Source organism: Bombus vancouverensis, chromosome 6 (assembly GCF_051014615.1).
Source record: "Bombus vancouverensis nearcticus chromosome 6, iyBomVanc1_principal, whole genome shotgun sequence".
Classification (NCBI taxonomy): domain Eukaryota; kingdom Metazoa; phylum Arthropoda; class Insecta; order Hymenoptera; family Apidae; genus Bombus; species Bombus vancouverensis.
In genome coordinates this window covers 1,758,383-1,782,586 of record NC_134916.1, presented here as the reverse complement: position 1 = coordinate 1,782,586, position 24,204 = coordinate 1,758,383, and the positions used below count along the sequence as shown (strand labels likewise).

General features: G+C 36.8%; 1 protein-coding gene across 8 annotated transcripts in view; it reads left to right on the top strand.

The window, feature by feature from the left end:
- Nucleotides 1–24,204, top strand: part of LOC117161302 (lachesin) — a 303,026-nt gene that overhangs the window by 266,738 nt on the left and 12,084 nt on the right. For 7 of the 8 annotated variants that reach the window (XR_013058629.1, XR_013058630.1, XM_076619269.1 and 4 more), the window contains 2 exons: nucleotides 12,435–12,491; nucleotides 13,262–13,348. Coding sequence is in view for 6 of the 8 variants with exons in the window: in XM_076619269.1 (XP_076475384.1) it covers nucleotides 12,435–12,491; nucleotides 13,262–13,348 (144 nt within the window). In the remaining 2 variants the exon portion in view is untranslated. Of the gene's footprint in view, nucleotides 1–12,434; nucleotides 12,492–13,261; nucleotides 13,349–13,464; nucleotides 14,271–24,204 lie in introns of those variants that run through there. The other variant, XM_076619271.1, reaches the window with a different exon arrangement.

The window sequence follows — 24,204 nt, the reverse complement described above, 5'->3', positions numbered from 1 at the left end:
GGAAACCTCCGTCGTTCGTTTTCCATCCTTATACTCGATAAATTAGACGAACCCATAGCGTACGTTCTCGACATCGCCGAGACGAAGTTATCTCTTTTCCGACTTTTCCGTGAATTATCTTCGCGTGTCCCGCGATATTCAAGGCGAACTTGGCAAAGTTGAAGAGACTCTTTCCACCTTCCTTCGCTCCTCGCATATTTGCGAAATTGGATAGCAATTACCTGGAAGGTGGAAGGTTATTCGGAACAATTTCATAATAGCCGGTTTTACCCATGTTATTAATTCGTCATTTATTAAAGAGAAAAAGACTATCGAAAAGACAACCAACGAACAGAATACATAAAGTTAATACTCATTATTTATTTATTTGTGACGAACCTATTACATGAAAAACAACGATGAGCCATTTAAAAGCGGCGAAAGATCTGTTTGTGCCGTAAAAATGACAGTATGCCACTATGCCAATGCGAGAAATATTGAACTTTTGTAAGAAGATAGATGGTACTGTTGATCTGCTGATGACAAGAAGTGGAAGTAGTCAGATTTTGGTCAGACCGATCAGCGTTTGAAAGGAATAAGTGCAAGAAATATTTCCCAGATTATTTTTACAGACTACTACTTTCAGTGACAAAATATGGTACTACACTATTGCAATGGGAAGAAATTTCTAAGCACCTAATTATGCGGATTACCATTAACTAAATTAATTTTCGGAATTTCCATGATTTAATAAAATAAACATTTAGTTATACAAAACACACTTGTTACGCAAATGCCTGGTTTTGAGCAAACTTTATATATGCACTTTATTATTATTATATTATTATTTAGATTATATTTATTATTATTATTATTAGAAGGATTTATATATTATTTATTATTATTTAGAAATGAAAAATAAACGCAACATTACATCATGCCTATTGTGCAATTCGTAAATGCAACTTGAACGGAAAAATCCAATACAATTGCAATTTTTATAACATATATCGCAAGATCGGTCGCTGCAAAACGGAAGTAAATGTTGCGGATAAATATTGTTTCGTCGACGAATGAGACGCGTCAGATGGTAGAATTGGTAATTAAACCCGAAAGTTCTGTAACTGTACCGCGTTCAATGAAATCCATTTGAAATGGAAAGCAAACCGTGTCGTCATAAACATACAAAGGATAGTATAAACATTTCTATGCGTTCTTTAAACGCTCACCGTTGATTGTTAATTGAATGAAACGGAAATAGAATCGCGTGGAGAGACATCTGAAAACAAAAAACAGTACTTAAAACTCATTACTATCGATTGTCGATGACGCATTGTACCAGAAAATGGCGAAAAAGTTGGAGCAATTTCTCGTACGACGCACGAACCTTTCATATCAATAATTGGATTTCGGCGAACGCATGCAAACAACGTGACAGAATGCGTTTTGCGCTTCATCTACGGCCGTGTTCCCGTTGTAACGAAAGCGGTGAACGCATGATGAAAATCCAGATCGTAGGTCGTAGGTGACTTATCGAGGTAAATGTGAGACACGGAAAAGCCATGTACTGTTAGGTCATCGAACTGGGCGAGCCATCGAATCGATCGTAGATTAAACTGAAGAATTAACGGCGCGACACAATAATTGACAAACTATTTCTAGCCACGTGAATGTATTTCTAATTGTTGCTCGGCGACGTAGATGGAAACGAGAAACCAGTAACTTATGAAATTTCAAGCAGAAATTCAAAAGTAACAAAATAGTGGAAAGCCTGTTCATGATTGATTACTTGATTACTAATGATTACTTGATAAGAGAAGAAAAGCAAATAAACATATTTTGAATGATTCTTTAAATGTTATCCATTATGCATGTGGTTGAATCATTTTTCAACATTTATTGTCAACGACTGACAAAACTAGTATGCCAGATTTCAAACTTTCACGCCAGATTTGGCCGGTTCGCCGCTTTATCTTTCTTCCGTGTTCCCGATACTGCCGATGAGTCGTAACAAACGTTCAAAGTCCGGCAATAAACGACAAGCATGAAGGTGTTGGAATGGACGGTCATTCGAAATCCGTTTCCGTGGACGTGTCACTACGGACAAACGACATATCTTCGGATATTTAGCGAATTCTCTGTGACGGTGTCAGAAATCACAGAGGAAATGAGGGGAAACGGGGTGGTGGAAGGCGATGACGTATCAAACCCGGAGGTGAGGCGACGAGGGCATCGTCATACGGGAGAGCCGGTGACGGCCGTAAGATTGATTGGAGTCACGGGATGGAAAATTAACGGTCTAGTCTGGCTGGTCCAGGGTCGAGCGAAAGGTGTAGAAAGCCGTTGACATCGCGTCGTCGCCATCGTCGAGGGGTGTGCGACAGCCGCCGCATACTAATTTCCCACCTTCTCGAGTGCGTCTCCTTCTCCCTATTCAGGACTATTTTGGCCTCTCTTAAGCATCCATCTATGCTCTTGGCCCTTCGACCGATGTTATTCGATGTGAATGCGCACTTAATCGTCTGATGGTGATAGGAATTTGCGCAGATAAAATTTGCGGCCATCTGGGATGATCGTAGGATGTAAATTGCAATTAAGCCTCCTAACGTGATCTCTTGATCTTATTTGTTCTTTTTGTATGTCTTTTCATCGATCAACGTGTTAAAAACCATTCCCATTTAGCAAACGTCGCAATTTCAGTAGATGTTCCGTCTAACCTCCGTTAGCAAAGCCGTAACGCAAATTTCGTGGCGATCTAATTCGTACCACAAATCCTGTTATCCATTCTCGACATCTTCGGCGTACACACTATCTTCGTAACGACTGCTAATAATTAGTTCACGCAGGATGCAGCAGCAGCTTCCTGTCACCTTTCAGTAGACACCAGTGACAAGTTAATAGATCGATGCGGCGCGAGGAGCGTGAATAGGGACGCGGGTCGGTAATTATCAAAGAGGGATGTCGTATCGCGATCAAGAGATATTCGAGTAGCCATGATAAATACGACGCGACGCAAAGATATAATATAGATATAATATGTCTTTGAAATAAAAGTAATTTCCGTTTCACATCAATTAATTTATTTATTAATTTTAATTACATCGAGAACTTATAAATACTTATAACAATACTAGTAACTAGATCGCTGATGTACGAATTCACTGGTATAGCTAGCCGATATAATTGCTTTTCATAGCGTATTCGCTGTCATTTAATTGAATGAAATAGCTATCTTCCGTCGATACGTCAACAGGGAATTCCGTTACGAGTAATTACAGACGTGAACAGAAGGCATCTCCATAAGGCAGCGACAATCCACCATTGTTCCGAGATATTCGATTACATATTTCGCGAGTAACGAAGCTGGCAATTTCCTGGTTGTCCTATCACGGCCGCTGATTCGATGACGACGACGTTCGGCCAAATTATTTCCTGGCGATCTCGTTCACCCTGTGCACGCTCGGGTTAACGATCGTGGCCTGCCGCTATTGCGGCATCATCGGAACTGGGAATTATGTTTCCCAATTGGGATGAGGAAGAAAATCAGCTGGTCCAATAGTTTGTAGGTACCTTCATCAGAATGAAGGTTCGTTGATGATTTTGTGGAAACGTTACTGATGATTGATCGAAGGCAAAATTTGAGATAGACCCATACAAAGTTTAATAGTTCAGACTGATGATTGAAAGGGTCGAGTTTGTGGAAACTGATTCGAGGATATCTGTTATTGGATAAATAATGATATTTCATAATAGAAACGAATAGACGTGGATGAATAGATGAATAGATCACAAGTGTAGACAAAGTGAGAGAAAATGAATAACCGTCCAATCAATTAAGCGTCAACGTTGCAATTTTTTTCAGTTATTTTACATTATCAAATTCCATTGCTTAACATCGGTACTCCAGTAGCCAGTGTAAAACACTCGTTAAACATTACAGTCAAAATTAGTGCAAAATTCATCTGTATGTTAGGGTCAATTGAACATTTTGAAACGGAGTTATAACTTTGGGTGGTAATAGATAGAATCAACATGAAAATTAAATTGATGGAAAGTAAAACAATCAGTTGGCAGATGACAAACTTTCCAAACCACTAAAGTGATTACGTATCACCGTGCTCAATTTTCGTTTCGAAATCTAAATTCACTTACAACTTAACTACGCTTATTAAATAGAGCTTATGGCCACCTTTCCTGCAAATCTTCTAATTTCCAATTTCTCTACTATATATCGTTATATGTATTATGCACGATAGTAATAAAATATATCTAGGGTGTAATAGAGTTCATTTAGATTAAAAATGTCTAAAGCAATAGATGACTGATGATGTACATATTGGGATTACAACGAAACGAATGCAATTGATAATTTTTCGACTAACGTTTCTATAAATAGACCACTTTAAACTGAATTGTTTCTCGCCATTGCATTAAATGGTCGAGAATTGGTCTCCGAAACGTATAATTTAGAATTGGTTTCAACGGGGCATCGTCAACATTTTCCGATTGATACATTTATTCAGATTGATGTATCATTTAGCTACGCAAATAGCACATCTGGATAAAATACCGATATGGATGAAATTCAACATAAAATCTATTCCCGAATCGCTTTTAATGTAACAGCTCATTAGAGAGTAATTCTGTACTAATTAAATTTCATATATAAATTGTATATTATATTCATGAATATGTTGAAATACCATAATACACAAGGAATAGATTTAAGTAAACACTTTTAAATAAGAAATTTCCTATGAGAATATTAGCATATTGCTGACCCACAAGATATTTCATCAAGTTATAGTAGATCAAATATTAGTATTGCGTTATGAGATATTTCGAGTTTCGGAATTTTCCTCTAATTTCACACTGAAAGCATAATAAATTGCACGAAACGAGAGCTAACACTGTCAGATCTAATTATTAAATCATTAGAAAATCGCCAATGAACGCAATAGGAAAATTATCTACATACTGTAAATATGAACAAAGTCAATTATGGAAACTTTCCTTGATGATAGAAACTTGTATGGTTTGTAGGTAGGAAACTAGGTAAATTTTTCAGAGAATCACTTATTATACGGTACCTTTGGGAAGAATGGAAATGAGCTATTCGCTCGATATTCGATCATTTGACTTCTTCTACGATCAAAAAACATAAAAATTGTTATATGTAATGCTTGACTACAATCTACACGTTTAATCATTCTTCATCGAGAATACTTTGATCGATATTACTCAATCGTTGAAATAAAATGTGGAGATGATGACGAATGAAGTCTTAGATAGAAAAGTTTATTGCTTTCCTTTAGAAAAAAAAGACAACCGAACTTACCAGACAGCTAAAATTTCCCCATAATTTGAACTGTTGTTTTATGAAACCTCCGCATAATTTGATTCATATGAACGAGGAAAGTTGTGTATCGATATGAGGCAAGTAATGGTAAACAACGCAGAGTGGAAAAAGGGACAGACTAGTGATAAGGGGAACAAAGAGAATGGGGTGAATTTCATCGGCCTGGCCGATAAAAACCGAGTTCCTGCACACGTACAAGGATAATGCAGTTTTATGAGTTCATGGCGGTACGTATGATAAAGCGCGGATAAAAGTGATAAATGTATGGCTTTTTATTAGAGGGCCCGACCGCCAGTTGCCAGGATGATACAGTTCCCCGTCCTGGACCGGATATTTATTGTACTTATTGAAATATTAGGAAGTCCTTTAACTGGTTACCTTTTTATCAATTGAATAGCCATTTTTTCGATCGCGTTAAGTTCTTATTTTTAACAATAATTCACGTGAATTCAATCTAATAAAGATGTAAGACGATACTTGATTGTAGAGTCGAATGTTGAAAATATGTCTTTAGATATCTCGTTTATGTTTCTGTGAATAGTGTACACTTTTTAATTTCTATAATAGTTAACTACTTTTTCTTATTACCTTTATTTACTTGCAAAACGAAAAAATTTACTTGCCTCAAAAAGAAAGAAATGCAAAAAGCAAAGAGAAAGAGGTCCATATCTTTCAGCCTTAGGTCCTTTTTTCTTCATCTTTCTCAAGCACGTCATACATTTCTCGACGTTCAGCTGATTATGGCGCGATTTAATTCACAATTTATATTCACTTAGCACACATAAAGTAACATTCGACTCTACCACACGCGCCGTTACTTTCCGTGTCCATGAAAACATTCTGGTCACCTTTCCTTTCTCTTTCCACAAAAATAACGTGAGACAAGGAAGATCCGGAGGGGTTCTGTTACAGACAAAATACACTAATTGGAATTAGTACACTGGCCAATATTTGAACAGATTCGAGATTCGTTGCGAGCAACACGAAGAAGAAATTGAATGGAACGATGGTTGGAAAGTTGCTGATGGACCGACAAGAAAGGATGGTGCTATTAGACTAATTAAGGCGCCTTAAGATTTTAACGAGTTCGCTTACCTTACCTCGCCAGAACTTCGAAATAGTCGCGTGTGACGTGTAAACTTCACGAATTGTCCTCTTCATTTTTCCTTCTTTCCTCAACTTTCTCGAATCTTATTCTTCACTTTATCTTACTTTTATCCCCGTGAAATTTGACCAAATACTAATTTCCTAAAAATGTTTGAAAGGATTTTTCGATATCGATGCTTTCTATGTTTGCAGATTATCAAATTAAAAGCTAGATCGTAACAGAATTCACATCGACATCGTGATAACATATTTCATAATCGAATAGAACAAAGCGAAACAAACAATTGACAACTGCGCAAATTGCGCAGGGATGTAAAAAGAAAAGTATCAAATAATCTCTAATAGGTAGTTTTATTTGTTTGAAAGAAGGCGATTTATTAATTGCATCTAATGAGCAATTCGGTGCAACAAAAGAAGAGGACGCGTTGGCTGGTTCAATCATCAATCAGGTGGGCAAAGTTAAATTGCCGGGACAACGGGTTTTAATATCTCCCGGGAGAAATAGAAGTTGGCGCGATAAATCAAAAGTGAAAAGTCTCTGCTCGACTGTATATATTTCTCTGTCTGTCTTCTCTCCTTTCCATCTCCTTTTCTTCCGTGTCTTTTTTCTGCTCCTTCCTTCCGTCTGCCACTCAGCCACGTACAAAATGAGAAGTCTTCACTCTATTTCTCTCGGCTTCTACCCGTTGCTCGTTCCTCCAATGTCTTTCCGCGCCTCCCGTTTCCCTTTTCTTCGTCCTCGTCGTTCTCTCGCAGTCTAATGCCTCTTCTTTCCGTCGACGACTCGCAAAAATGATAAATGAATTTTTCCCCTTGCCTATTTATATCCATGCGTCGAAACGAGCCTGTGCTACCCTTCAAATTGGATAATCTGCCCATAATCATGGAAAACACAATCTTTACCCGAAGCATATATATATGCATGTATAACATTCCGTGCGTTGATTTTAATAATTTTGCATATTGAAATATTTCTTATATTAATATTACCGTTAGAAAAGACGAAAAGAATAAAAATAAAGACAAATTTCTTGCGGCTATAAATGAAGTTATATCCGCCACGCTGTTATCTTTGCGCGATTAGAACTTCTTTTATTCTCATTACTAAATTAAACAAAAAAAACAAATTGCATTTAGATAGAATTCGCGTGACTCGTGTCGCTATTTCTTATATATACGATTCGTATTATACCCATAAAAATAGTACATTTAAAACTACATTAATTACTATTTATTTAGAAAATTTCCTATTAACAAAATAGTCAAGTAAAATATTATTATTTGGTCTTTTAAAATACCACAAATGATAATGATACCATATTTTTATAAACATATATTTGGTATTACACTAATATTGTAGTAGCACGAATATAAAGATATTTTCTATATAGAATTTTATATCGTTTGTATAAAAATATTTTATCTTCGCTACGGGAATTCCAATTCGCTCCGTTTCTCGATGAAAAAACTTCCATTATTATTGGAAGCTTTATGATCCAAATATTCTGGTACTCGAACATATCGCGATTCGAAATTTTAGTTCGCATAAAAATCAATATAACTGTTACTTCTCGAGAATACATTATTGAATATGTTATTTATGTTAAAGCATATATCGAAAAATTAATAACTTATAAAGAATTTGATACGAAGAAGAAAATTCTGTTATGGAATGAATTTCAGACAAAGAAAATTAAAGTTTTCCAGGTCTTCCTGTTAATAAAACTATGGGTTTGTCATTTTCAAATATTTGTACTAAAGTTTAATACTGAAAACAATACCGATCTATTTCTCTCCAACCTTTTCTTTATTCATTTGCGACAGACTAAAAAGTTTGGCAATGAGAAATCTGTATACAATATAATGCAAACGAAAGAGCTGTGTTAAAGCTTTTCACACTCTAATACCTTTTTTTTGGAGTTGTGATATTATCCTGCACCGTTGTTTGAAAGCGCTTTTTGTGAAAATATATTATGGAATCAGTCCTTTAAAGTCATTAAAAACTTTCAGAATTTACCCTTTAAAAATGAGTAGCGTAAATTAGAAACTTTACAGTACAGAGATTGCAAAAAAAGAAAAAGTTATGACTGTTCGTATTCGTGTAATAGTTGAGTTTGAATAAGGAAAGATTTATCGTTACTGAAATTAACCTTCAAAATCACCATGAAACAATATAAATAAGACTGATTATCTCATCTCGTAGATCTACTCTCCTTTTCCCTCGAACGATTACAAATCTTCATAAACCAATAATCCAGCCTATCCTTCTTATGATCAAGTCTTCTCTAAAAACATTTTGTAATTACGATAGCCTTAGCGGATAAGAATTATCGATGCGTGCAATTAAAATAGAGTAAAATAGAGTAAAAAGAAAACGGGATTACTATCGATCTGTCAGTTCGAAGATATCATATTTTACAATTAAAGAACAGGTCGAGGAGGTACGATTAATGCTGTCAGGAATCGTAAAGCTCGCTTTTCTGTTGCGTTGCTTAGGCTTATCGTTGAGTGACACGCGTCTATGCGATTATAAGTGTTACGAAAGAATCAACTCAGAGTGGTCAGTACAACTTTTGCGGTCAGTCACAAAGTGGGTCGCATTCAACCAACTAATTACTGAGTAACTAAACGATTGATTTTTTCGCGATAAAAGGTTGACCATTGATCAAGCGGAACTGTTTCACCAACGACATCGACGACTGGAATCTGCAAGAGACAAGATAATTCATCGCGATGAATTTGTGCTTTGAACGTTCTAACATTATGGATAATAAGTGTATGCATATTTCATGTTAATGATGTTAGTCGACATGTCGTACGAAAATATTCTAGCGGCCACGGCCATTCAAACTCGTTAATTTGTCTGTGAGACGCTGTCTGAATAATAAAACCATGCCTTTTAAAACGGGGAGATCGATAATCGTGACGTGTCGCGATGAAAACTAATTGAAAGTGGCGAAGGGGATTTAAATAATTTTCTACATCGTATGTCTCCTCTATCCGTTCGTTTTGTTGCTTTTGCGATTTCGTTCCAGAATTAATCGAGAATTTCGTTTGTTCTTTTACTTGTATAGGTTTAATTCTTTTGGCCATATGCACGTCTATATTCGTGAAGCAAAATCCATTCTACGTGTCTAGACAGACACGTATGAGTGATATTAATTCTATAACTATATTATAGATAGTTAGATTAATCATGATTAACATAGGGAAAATGATCATATTTTGTGTTAAGTATATAAAATATCACTAAATTCGTGAAGCAGAAAATTGAAGAAGTTATGGAAGAAGATTGTAAAAATGCCTGTAAACAAAATAAATACGTATCGATGTACGTACTTTTCCTTTCAAATAAAAATATAATTTTGAAATTTACTGATGAAGTATTTACCTATATATTTCAGAGTCCTAGAGAAACACTCGAAGTAAGACAGAACGTTCTATTGTGCCTTAATTAAAGTGCATTTTCCTCACTGCGTATACATTGTACTAAAGCATCAAAGTTTAAGCCTTAGATAGTTTTCGGATGATTTAACATCAACATTAATTCGATAAGTTTAATACAGCTCGACGCTGAATATGAAACTTGATGTACGTGCCATCAAAATTCAAGCATTAAAACACACGAAATTATTAATTGCAATGTCAATATGATTAGAGCAGTTCAGACCAGGTGTTTCAATTATTTCAATTTTGAATGTATTAAAATATTTTAATATTGAATATGTTAATAATTTTCTCATCATAGTTCTTTCAAATATTTAATTTACAATATTTAACAATAAGTAGATAGTGTTATTACAGTTTAATAATTCTTGTAACTGTACGCCGTCGAACTACTGCTATCTCGATGGAAATACCAAATAAAAATCTACTCGCTCTCCATCATAGGAAGAACAAGAGGATAAAGGAAACAGACAAGACAAATAGAAAATGCTAAGAAAATATCATATTTTATTTACATTGATATGAAAAATAAGAACAGAGCAATGGTTAGGAAAATGAACTGCTACTTCGAAAATCGGAGAAAGTAATTTAATTTCAATTAAGCTAGAAAATAATTTGGGGGTGATTTCGTGATGAAAAGAGCAACCACGAAGTTGCATTATGTATATTCAGGCGCGTAAATACGTTCCGCAAGAGGCATACTTCGTCATTCTATCCTATTTACCTTCTGTAGCATGCAAGTATTTCAGTAGCACGCACCTTCCACACACGGACTATCGCTCAACGTTTCGTGACAAATAACGATGACTTTTCTGCGGTGAACGCGTCACTGTGATGACGCGTAAGTTAGTTTGTTCGCGCCTAGCGCCGAATTCCGCAAGAGTAATTCTGACGATTTCCTTCTACGATGTTTGATCGGTCTTGTTCAAGTTTCGACAACATTCGATATAGAGCTTGACTCGAAAACAGTTTGCATTTATACCGCTGCACAAATATCGCAAAAGTAAAACATAGTTTCCAGTTGTAATTAGTTTTTGGTTAAACAAACAAAAAATGTTTTCATATTTGAAGCTCGCGAGCTAGATGATCGAATATTTAATTAGGAAATCATTTCAAAAGTTGAAACATTTTTAAGTTTAAGCAAACGAGAAAGGAGAAAAACTGAAAAGGATTTTAATATACTATACTAGTTAGAGATGTAAGAGACGTATCTGTGTTTAAAGTTTTATAAGCTATTTTTTATGCGGATGATAAAAGTAGAAAAAGTTCTATACGTAAAAGACATTCTGAATAACTCGTAAAATACTTGCTCCAACGTTTAATCCGTAGTGATAAAATGGAAGATACTTTTATTCTGTACTATTCTTTAGTATTAAGAAATTCTCATTTTTACTATTAAGCAAATCATTCTACTATTATACTACTATTATATTCGATTTTGAAAAAATCCTTGTTTCGTTCCTACCATTCTCTGGTATATCTATATCTCGTAGATATACTATATTCCAAACTGTAGGAAATAAGCAGTCTACAAACAAACCAGAACAAACATCACTGATATACAAACCTAATATACAGGGTGGTTAGTAACTGGTGGTACAAGCGGAAAGGGGGTGATTCTACGCTAAAGAAGAAGTCGAAAATGTAGAATAAAAAATTTTTTTTTAATTTTCTTTTTTTTTTTAATTTTTCCATCGAGACAACGATCTATAGTGAGATCCGTTATAACGTACCGCACGCGTACAGAGCAAAAATTCAAAGTCGATTTTCTCGAAAACAAAGCCTCAAACGAAAAATTTTTATTCTATATTTTCGACTTCCTTTTTTGCGTAGAATCACCCCCTTTCCGCTTGTACCACCAGTTACCAACCACCCTGTATATTAGGTTGCTGTATATATTTAATAAATATATTTTCTCCAAAGGAAAATCCTTTTTGGCTTTAATTCGAAATGAGTTATCGAGAGAATGTGATGACAACTCTTCCAACTCTGATGTAATAAAATACTATAATGAGATATTATAAATGAAATGGTATTCTTATTGCTACAATTACCAGATCACTGATGCGGAAGATAGCATAATCTACAACCAGATGCAATTCCTACTTAGATCGCACGACTATTCTCTTACGATGACGCAACGTTACGACGACGGAAAACACACAGAACGTATGACGAAATTAGGAATAATTATTCAACTATATTCGATACGGGCGACAAAGTTAGAGAAGCGGGGCAAGGGGATTTGAAGAGAGTAGGATGGGTAGGTAGCGTGTAAGATATGATGTGGAGGTTGGGCGGTCTGGCCGACGCCACGGTGGCTAATACGTTTGAGGGTGAAGTTAGTAACAGGTGGCGCAATCCATAACGGTCCGTACAGGTTTCGAGTCAACCCTCACGCCATTCCACTGTCTTCTCTGCTTGCATAGCTGGTTGCCGACCAACTATCCTCCTCTTAACAGTGTTACTTCAAACGGGCTACGCGCCTACTACCAAGGAAGAAACTTTAATTAAAAATAAAAACTTATTTCTTTCGTTGCAGTGTCTTCACCGCCGAGTACCAGCCCGAGCCCATCTACTACGGAGATGCCGAAGAAAGGTAAGCTCGTAAACCTCCCTTAATCGCGAAGAAAATAATATTTTATCCCGCGGTCGAGGTCAGCCCCGCATGTTTTCGTTTTTCTTCGATACCGCCTCAAGGACCTTCTCCTTCGAGACATTGGATGTTTCTTCCCCATTTTTCGTTTCTATTTTTATCCTTATCCTCCTTTTCTATATGCAATTTACATTTGCGTTTCATGTCTTAGTGTAGGAATAAATGAATTGTAACGATTGAAGTAGATTTAGGTAGAATCAAAACTTAACCGATTAAGGATTAACATTGTATCAATGCAACGTTTGCAACTTTTTTCGGTCTATTTAACTTAAACTTAATTTTTATGGAAACCATGCAGATCATATTCCTAAGATTTACGTTTAAAATTCCCTCTAGCATTAATAAACTTTGTTAATTTCTAATCCTCCTTCACAGAAGCAGCTAACAGTCAGGATTGAATAAGTTCCGCGTGACTAAATAGATTTTGCAAGAGAAATGTTGAAAGCATGGTCAATTGATGTGTTTGCCTGCATCTTTGCACACGGATCTCATAAGCGGCTTAGCTTCTGTCAGTTTCTTTAAGGAAGCTAATTTAGTTGCCAACCGCCATTCGAATGGTAGCGATTTATTATTTATACAACGAATGTCGCAAAGCTTCAACAACCACGTATATTTCGTTTAAAAGGCAACAAAGTTAGCGACCAAACGTTTCAGATATTTATTTCGCACAAAAACCCTGGAGGAACTGCTATAAAATGCCATTTTCTGTGCAGATTGGGAGCTGATGGCTGAAATGAATAACTCTATTTACGGAAATCCAAGCTCGCTGACGATTCACAACGAGAAAAATATGAAATCAGGTAAACCCATTTATGAATTGTTCAAATATATTCGGATGTCAAATGCGCGATTAAAATATACAGAACTTGGAACGATGTTATATTTTATGTCTCCTTTTCTTTATTTTTAAAATTAGAATACGATCCTAATCCTACGAACGATTGAAAACCTAAGAGATGCAATGTTGGATTAACAGATCAGACATATGCAAATTTTATACTATTTGGAGAAAAGTAAATGCAAATGACAAAAAAGTTCCTCCTCTGAAAGTCTACTGGCGAAACGTATTCTCTTCAATCTTGATCTTTTTTCGAAGAACACATCGATCACTCAGACACTTCCCGTGGGAAAGTCAAGGGAAAGAGGAAACGGGTGTAGCGAGGCGGAAATGCAACAAAAATGTAATAACGTGATACAGTTAGCAACGAAATGAGGAGAAATCTACCGGATAACATATTCGATAAATGGAGTTAAATTATTTTTGCAAATGTTGTTTCAACATACTTCGACTTCCCTGTTTATGATATTATAACATTTTTAATATCGAACAAATAATTAAACCGGATATGCAATCAAAATTGGAGATCAAACGACTCCGTTGAAGCGTAAGGAATTCCCTTGCGACGAGTTCTAAATTTCCAGTAATTAACTCGACTGTTAACCAACGCAACCTGCACCGAAAATCCTTGAAATCGATCGCGGCTTTAATGGTGGCTTTAAGGAGTTAGGATGTTTCGGGACTCACCGTATTAAGATAAATCTAACGAACGGAACAACACGCCTTAAGCGCCTCAAAGAAGCTCGGAAACTCAATTAACTCCGTAACCAATGGGGTAGTTTACCCGCGGTTTCACTTTCCCGCTTTCTCTTCTATTTTGCGACTTCCTGTTTATTTTCATTATAATCACATTACAACGTCTTTGACCACGCTTTGTGATTTAAATCACCGTATCGACATAAATATTAAGAACTCTCTTTATGAAGTTGACAGTTTTATTTTATTTCCCCCATATAACAGATTAAAATGATTAATTAGCTAGAAGTCTTAATGAACTTTAGATAAACCAGAAGTAACAGAGATTTATTAAATCCGTTCGACATCGAACATTTGGTATTCTTTCATATTTGATAGTCAGTTCCGCATCGAAATCGCTTAGTGTAAATTAATTAAACGATTCTTAAATCAAATTAATGTAAAAGATCCTGATACAGATATAAATTCAAGTAGAAGGTAAGCCAACAACCTTGCGCGTGTCAAAGCCAAGAAATTCAATCTCTTCGACCGTGGAGTTCCAAAAACGGTGGTAAAACGACCAAGAAGCGGATTACGACAGCGAAGGGGCTTAAAAGCCGTAAAAATCGTCGACAAAGAGTCGACGAGAAAAGAAACGAGAGGTATGCGCGGACAACGAGTAAAAGAGAAGTCGTGAAAGTACAAGCGGATGCTCGTATACGTGTAAAATCTAAAGAGACGTGGGACCAAGGAGCATAGGAGATCGGAGTTGGGACAGCACGAAGGGTGGGCTCTCTGTAACATCAATATTTCATGTATGCTAACACGCCAGAACTAATAATGCTCCAGCGAGGAAGACCCAAGAATAATATCAGCCACCGGCGTACTCGGTGTTCTCCTTCTCTTCCGCCCGTTTTTCCCCTGGTACCTGGCATCCTTGTTCCGTCTCGACCGTTTCTCTTTCTCCTTCGAAGGATCATGGGCGACCCGCCGAACCGTCTAGCCTAGCCCCTTCCTCTTCTCGTTGTAACACCGTCGTCAACGACAAAGAAAGAGAGAACGACCGAGAGATCGTCCTTTTGCGCCTTGTGCTAAATTTAATCTAACAAAGTGCGAGAGCCTTTTCGAAAATTCGTGTCTCGTTGGCGGGCCGTGCTATCCCCACGCCTCCGGCGCTACATGCTAGCTGCACATACACAGAGACCTAAATCGTCGTCGATGAGTAGAAGGAATACGGGAGGAAAAGACAAAGAGCTGGAGGCAGGAAGATATGCGACATCGGGCTCGTAAGTCGGAATACGGCGTATTCCTCCGACTGCCGCGGCTTTAAGGAGCGAGTGAGACACTCAAGCGCAAGGGTGAGGTTTGTAATTGGCGCAACATCTGCGGTCTACGGGGTCGCATTAATGCTTGCTTCCCTCAACGCTTCTCCGCTAGAGCTTTCTCTGTTCTGCCGCGTCTCTTTGTTTGGTCTTGTCGTTGTCGTCGTCGTCGTCGTCTTTCTCCCCGTTTCACCGTGCTCTTCTTCGTTTAGCGAGCGTAGTCCTTTTAATTTGTTTCCTCTCCTTTTCTTCTGCTTTTTTCGTTGCTGAATTTTCTTTCTTCCGGTTTTGTTTTCATTCTTGGGCAGATGAATTGAGTCGTAAGCAATTTTTGCCGAGGAAAGATTGCATTCGGGATAGTTAAGAGGAACACGCGTCGCGTTTTTAATTAAGACACAATTAGAATTTTCCAGGAGTTATGTTGTTGAGTAGGAATTATCGGTTAGTTTCGTAAAAGGGACGAGAGGAAAGAAAAAGCACCTGAAATCTAGGTAAAAGATTCTGCGTTTGAAAAGTTAAACGAATGCCGGTTTACAAAGGTAAAGCCACGGGCACTTACTCGTGACTTACTTACGCGTGAAGTAACAAACGACACCAAATTTACATTAATCGTGGCCTTAAACATAAAGTGATTGATATATTTAAAGCATAAATGTCATAGTGTCGTAATTCTATCAAGTTTTATTACAATACATTTAAAATCTTTCTGTCTTCTAGATTTGTTATAGTTTTGCCATTTCTTTAATCTTTTTTTTTTGTAACTTCAACGATAATTTCAACTTCATCCCGTATAAAATACTTTGTGCATTTTCTCGCGTTTATTATCTTTTTTCTTTGTATCGTGAAAATCGCAAAATCATACGAAGCATTTTCAGATGAGTAAAGAGTAATTTCTTATTTACTCTTTAACTTTCATTTCGTTTTCCTCTTTCTTCTTTCATTTCCTTTCTTTCCCATTTTAATCCCAACATCTTTTTACTTTTCGAGTTTTTATTCTGTCATTTTACTATATACATAGTCTTACACGGTCACTCCTTCCACTTCTTTTCTAGGTTTTTTCCTACTACATACATACTTTAGCTTTCTCGTTTTCTATTACCTATAATTAGTGATTTTCTATTTTCTTATTTTTCTTTTAACCTAGGACGCAATTTTTTCACATTTTCGTACAACATATCTTTTTTCGTAAGAATTTTTTGCCACGTTCACTAACTAAAATAAGAGATAAATAACATACTTTTAACATTACTATGTCGAACTTGTTATGTTAAATCATTAAACCCACATATTCTTGATTAACAAAATATAGATACTAAAGGCGAAGTAAATGATCTTTTAATTTCTATTCAAAAAGGGCAACTCTGTTTTAATCAAGCGGATAACGAATTATCGAAATCGCTAAATTGAATTGAAGTTTAACAACACAAATAAATGAATCACTTACAATACATCAAAATCATAATGCTTTAGAATTTTTGTTTTCATTTCTTCTATTTGACTAAAAACCATAAATTTATCATCGAACAAATCGGATTACGAATTCCGTTCCTCGGAAAGATTTATAACGAATTGCTTCTCGTTATGATCAACACAAAAAATAAGGGAACAATTAACAATTATTACTGGATAGAAATCGGATAACCAATTTATCATACGTTTCATCTATTACATTCGACACGTATTAACCAACAGATCGTTGGATAATAACGAAATTATGTACCACCGCATTAATTACAGACCCATAACTGTTTGTTAGCGTGGCGATTGTTTAATCGAATAATTCAACAAATGGAAACTTAATTATCTACAGTTTCCCTATTTCGCTTGAAAGCAGTTATACGAACTCGCTGATTGCTTCTTTCGCCTAAATAAGGAATGTAACATTTACACCTAATATTACACGAAACTGAAAATGTTCCAAACAGAAATTTACGCTTTAGAGATTAAAGTAGAAATTCTTGTAAGTTTCCTATTGTTCTAAACCGTCTTCTTTAACGTTATTTGTGATACGAACGTTTATCCATTTAGAAAAGTTAGAATATTCATTTTTGCTTCTTTTTTCTTTCTTTTCTCGAATGAGTTTTGGTTCTTTAGCGAGAGCTATATTGTTTTGTTTCAATTACATAAATCTACGCATATAGTTCACGTTGATATTGTACCCCTTTAAAATAACATTAAAGAGAATAATATTGTTTTAATTAAAAACGAATCATATTTCTAACTGAAATAGTAATAAAAAATGCTAACCTGTTGGACGCATTTGTTTTTGACAAAGCCACATTTTCCATCGTAATTTTTCATTGTGAGCGCTAAATTAAAAAGAAAAATAGAAAATAAATGGAATCTAGTATCAGGTCTTCTGTTCTATTCTTCGTTTACCGTTTGTCGGAATTGTGATTTGACATGGTGTTCGACACGGCGGGGCGACAGGAAACATGTATCAAACGCTAATTCGTCAGAGTAGAGTTACAATGGCAGATGTAGTCTGCCTTGGTTTCAGTATCGTGACATCTTCCAAACCACATACACTCTAAGGTGTCCTTTAATTCCCTGGGGAACCGTTGTTCGCCTGTAATTCTGCGGGAGAACAGAGAGAGATTGGCTTAGTCACATGCTTGCATATAGATAAAGCGACTGCTATCCTATCGTAAGCTTGCACATACGACGGGGTTGCTGGTAAGCCAAGAGAGAACGTGGCTGAAATGCCTCGAATGCATCAACGACATCAACACCGAGCTGATTAAATCTCTGGTAGGAAATGATCGTTGCGGAGGCGCTTGGCGCCTTTCTGCCGAATCATAATAAGCGACGACATTCCGCTGATCAGCCGATTTTAATTCCAGCACGTGTTACGCGAACTGGGACTAACATAGAGGAAATTGTATTTGATAAATAAAAAGGAATTATTATAATCGATTATTAATAATATATCGATTATTATAGTTCTCTTAGCCCTATCTTGATCTTTTTTACAAAATTGGTATTAAATCTAAATATTTTTTTGATGTAGCATCGTGCAACTGATGTAGCATCGTTCGATATTCGATAGATATTTACATCTGTAAATATCTTGCCTATCTAGGCAAGGCATCGAAAAACAAGGGAAATCTTGAGGACCATCAATTAAATGACTTGAAATATCTTAAATTATGCACGATCGATAAGGAGCGTGAAATTTTAGTTCAGCAACTACCATGGCCCGTTGACAACCTAATTCCATCGATGCTCTCTGTTATCTTTGATTGCCTGGATTTCGAGAATGGTAGATATCTAGATTGACTTAACCGCGCGTGTACGCACTGTCAACATGTTCTACATACTATTGTGCGTGTATATGCGTACAGATCGGCTTAATATTCGCTAAATGGGGTTGGAGGGACGAGTTCAACTGGGTCAATTCTGCCACGAAGTCGATCATGGCGAACGTTGCAAAATTACATGTCCGAAATACGACGTGGAAATTACTCCTGCAGGCATTACGATGTTTGCATCCACAAATGTGTACCAACATTTCATGTTCCATCAGTAAATTTACCCTGACGTTTTATGCTTGAATAGCGGTTATAATAACAAATCTGTTGAAAAAGATAATCTTTAACGAATTATATAAATACCTAATAGTATACATACGCGATTTTGTAGTAGAATTTGTGTTTCACAGATATCGAAATTTTAGATACAAACGACATAGGCGATATTATTTTCATGCAAAGAAGTATCTACTAAAATGTGAAATCTCTGGTTACATAGTAAATGATAATTTGTAGCAAAATTTTCATTTACATCTGTGTCAAGAATTAGTAGAAAATAAAAACATTACAGAACTGATGTAAAAAAAATTTCATTTGGTTGGTCATTTAAACATTTGCGAATATGTAGCATTGTTATAACGTGAATACAATTTTCGCGTTTAAAATTTTAAAATAACACGATTAGTGCCACTGTTTGCTCTCGTTTGCGAATTTTTTAAATTATTACTATCCATTGATCGAATTGTTACATTTATGCCTTTACTTACTTCGTTTCAATGTAATATCACAAGCTGAAAGCTGACAAACAATATGAACGTGTACCCGATAAAACGTGGAAACCTCTCTTGAGGACCTGTGTCAGTTATCTGCGTTCGCGGTGGACTGAGCGCCAATAATCTAAACATTCCCCGACATCCAACGGTTGATGATCGGTTTTAATCAGCCGCTAAGCAAACGCTAAAAATTCGAAACTTCGATCATCTTCGCCACATTAAATAGCAAATAAAGGAACGTAACTCGTTTTTTTTTCTTAACCATTAAGCCCTCTCTCTACAAACGGTTTTTTGTCAATCGTTTTATTATAAAACGGCACATTGTGTATTAAAGTGAAACATGGATAAATGGAACAGTCGAAAAAGTGAGTGCTTTTACTATACGAATTTAATTTTGGGTATAACGCCGTAAACACTACCGATGACTCTAATATAGCTTTCAGGGAAGCTACATTAAAAGAACAAATAATCTGCCGTTAATGTGAAAATTTTCATTTGGAAAATATAAATGAGTAATCAAAACAAAGGTGGTAGATCAGATGTTACGAATAACGCTCGACTATAGATTCTAATTAATATAATAGTTATAGTTTTATTTCGTGGTGGTTAAAGTATATCAAACTTCAAATGTTCAACGCGATTGACAACAATTTTCGGTAAAATTCACAGTTATGAGTTACGAAACATTTTTTCGAGACGATAGGACGTGTAGGTATAAAAGGCAAATGTAAATGTCGGAAATGGTAGCAAATAAACAGCAGCGGAGACAAAACATATATCACGGAGCTTTTCAATTCCCCTATGGTGTATTCTATGTTCGAGAAGCTTTACAATTGAAATCGACTGAATCGCAAAATCTACCGATTATCAACACGCACTGCATGTTATTGAGTAGAACGCACTCGCAGAGTGGTTTAATATTCGTTGAATGGAGAGGTAGGAGCGGTTGAAATACGAGCTTCATGACATGCCTAAATTCGACAACGATTCGCGATATGAATCGTGCACGCCAGACATGCGACGTATGAATTAGAGCTAAATACTTTGAAAATTCTTCCGTATGATTTCGAGTTTCACACAATTCCTCGAGTAGTTGGGAAAACTGTACGCGTATATAAATTTACTCACTTGATGAATCAAATTTGACAATTTAAATCGAAGTGTTTTTCTTACGAGATGCTCGACTGTATCTCCAAATTTCCATACGAATTTTACTTTCTCATTTTTTTGAAATAATTTTATATTAAATATTATCGAAAGTGAAAATAATTGTTCGCTCTCTTTATTTACTTCCTGCAGTTATTTTCCATCAGTCGATTTAACTAAACGCCTAACAATTGGAAATCTATCTTCTTCCTGACACAATAGACGTTTGCAAGTAAATATCCCTATTTGTCGATCATAGGGTATTAAGCATCGACTAGCCAGCTGCCTATATAGGCTCAATGTGTACGCAATCACATGCGCAACGATGCTAGCTTAATACTCAGAGTACGGGGGAGGTGGCGGTTCTGTTAGAGCCTAATGATATGTTTATGTCCCACTTAGCTCCCTCTGCTCGAGGAGCACGCGTTCAAACGCACACTCGCGCCATAAATATTAGCAGCTATGCCGTTCTAATTTGCAGTCTTGGAAATTCGTTGCATTTCAAATTTCACGCGTACCACTGCTTTGCAAGGCAGAATGGATGGAAATGAAAGTGTAAAACTATCCGCTAATGATCCTGCAAAATGTGCACGCCCGAAACGCTCGTTCCGTTGAATTCCGAATCACTCCGTTGACTTTTTAAATTTCTTCCTTCGTATCGCCTTGCGAATCGAGGTTTCGTCAGAAGACTTCGAACCTCGAAGGGGATTTTGTTTGGAAGGTTGTTACGCTCCTGGGAAAATGAGCTGTATGTTATTCTTTTTGGTACAGGAGAAAGTTTATACCAAACACCGGTTTGTGGTTTGTAGTCGAAGCAAGAATGGAAAGTTTAATTGCTCCAAACGGTGTAGGGAATGTAGATAGTGGACCTTTAAAATTTCGTTAACAAGATAGTTTCTGTTTGATTTAAAATAATAGTTTGTGGATATGAGTAAATATCGAAATGTCGGAGGAATTTTTCTTGATTTTTGAAGTTTAATGTAAAAGAACCCAAATACAATTCGGAAACTGTATTTCCGCTTGGCCTTCCAAGCTGTTTCGATTAAAGATGTTTCGATTATACAATTCTTAGTAGATTACACTTTCATCGTAGTAGCTACCTTGACAGAAGGAAAGCAATAAAATTTGTATAAGATTGTTAAAGAATGCGCCGTGTAAATTTAAATCCATCGGGTGTTAGAAACGCGTATTCGATAATAAAATTTAGGTACTACAATAACGAAATATAATTGTCAACAATCTTATTAGAACGTTCAATAAAGTTTCAACACTCTACTGCGATTTTTGTCTCTCCTAATAACTACGAGATGTTAATCACCTTAACACGTTTTCATTGTTGACGTATTACACAATTCCGTTCCACCTTACAGGCCTTTTACACTGCTTAACAATCCTTGAATATAGAACAAGTTATAATGCCGCTTGCCCCTTACTTTCCACATTCGGCTCTGCCATACAGATTGTTTCCTGTTCCGAAATTTAACACAGTACGATGAGAGAGCTTATTGAAATTCTAGCCAGAACGTTCTCCGCGTTCATTGATAAACTTCACACGGCGCTGCATTTTGCATTTTGCACGGCGTTGAACAGTGCATGCAGCTTAAATAACAAATTTATGTAAACAGAAATACTTTTTATGAACTTTGAGTTGTTAAAAGAAATAGGCAACGAAATTACTAAATTAAAGTTGAAGATTTGAACCCTTTCACGGCGTAAGTCATAAACAAGAACATTAATCGTATCTTTCGTTGGTTGAAAAGACTTCCCAATTTTCAAAATTTTAATTAAATATTTTTTGTTATAATTTTATATAGTATCCCTTGGGACTAGGGAGTAATTTTTAATTAAACGAAAGCATTGGAGCGAAAAAATTCCGTATACGTAACAGAGTTAATCCAAACTAGATAATCGCCTGAAAGAGTAAAAAAATGTAGAATCGTCAAATATAAGCGCAAGAGGGAGATCGCGAAAACTGAATATGAACAACTTCAAACGTGAAAAAACATGATCAGGATATTCACTCGTCTAACTTTAATAAAGAAAGTAAAACTAAGTAAAATTCTTCTACCAAAAATATGCGAATTACAAAACCGATTACTGCAAATATTCAAAGCAATTACGAATAAGTAATTCCAAGAAGCATCGACAAGCATTCTCCTTGGGTGTTCCATGTATACGATACACCACACGATATACTGTCGCCGCTAATGTTTGGTTGAGATTTGCATATGTCTGTCTGGCCTATCCATTCCTCGGTACGCCAGTGTGTCTCACCTTGTTGTCCCTCGACGTGTATACGACCGGTTAGATCCGACTCCCGTACTTCTGTATCGGCAGTAGACGCTATTATACACACAGCCGGCGAACAAGTGACTCACAGCGCACGCGTGTGTACCAGGATGATCGCCCATTATCTCGTCCGAAATAGGGTATTGTGCCAAGAGCCTGTTCCTCTGCAAGCTTTCCTCCACTTGCCAACCAGTGCAGACATCGCGCGTTCCTTTAGCCGACCAACTTACAAAATCTAATCACCAGGTCACCAAGACAAAGCGGCGGGTTCGATCAGGCTATACCGGAGGCTTAAGTAGCGACTCTTCTCTCTCTCCCCCCCCCCCTCTCTCTCCCTCGGTGTTGACAGGGTTTATCGATATTGTTTCGACGAGGACAATTCTCGGAGCCGTAAATTTCGCCACTATGCTTCCGGCTTCTATGGAATTGAAACACGACGAGCAGAGAAGGCGATCTGGCTCGTCACATTCGAGTCCAAGCTTCTTTTGGCAAAGAACTCGCTCGGTGGAGATGGTTCGAGGATAGCTCGAGGGTTAGAGCTCGTTTGTATGGGGATCGAAAGCGGTAAGGAGCGCAGGATGGTTAGTTGCGATTGTTGGTACGGTTTCGCGATGCGAGAATTTTAGCTTTTGAATGTTTGAAATCCTTGCGGTAGAGTTTCGACTACTCAGCGTATTATCTGACACGTTTGTTACCGAAAGGAAGAAAGTAGAGAAGAAGAATCGACGTTGATGAAGAATTTCAACATGTGTCTATTATACTTCACGCCTCATTGTCGTAAAGATGATATGTACCTCGTAGAAAATTAGGTTCCGAAACGTGAAAGGTGGTAGCTTAAAAAGAAGCTTTATTTAATGGGAAAAACTGGGAAAAATGAGATTTACTCGCAATGAAGATCAAAAATCCGCAAAAAATACATTGGAATGCAGGCTTCGTTTACATTCACGTCAAATCTGCATTCTATCAAGTTCCGAGCTGAAACTAATCAAACCAGTTCCAAAATTCCGACCCTAAACGCGAGATTGCGAGTCAGACGAAGAATGTGATCAAGCACGGATACGTTTTTTCCACGCAGGCGAACCCGGTGGAACCAGTCGAAACCAAAATCGGTAACGAGAAATGCAGAGATCCGTGAACGGATTCTGTTGACGTCAGTGGGGCTAGCAAGCACGTGATGCCCGTCAATGAGATCCTTCCTGCGGGAAATTCGGTTCTCCCGGTCCGTTGGTTGATGTATGCAAATGGAACCCGCGTTGTAACTACAAAATTTCTAGTTGTCGCTGACTCCACCTGGTCGCGAGGTGCACGCGGCCACGAGAATTATATCAACGAAAAAGTTGTTCCCTGAGCGACTTCTCTCTC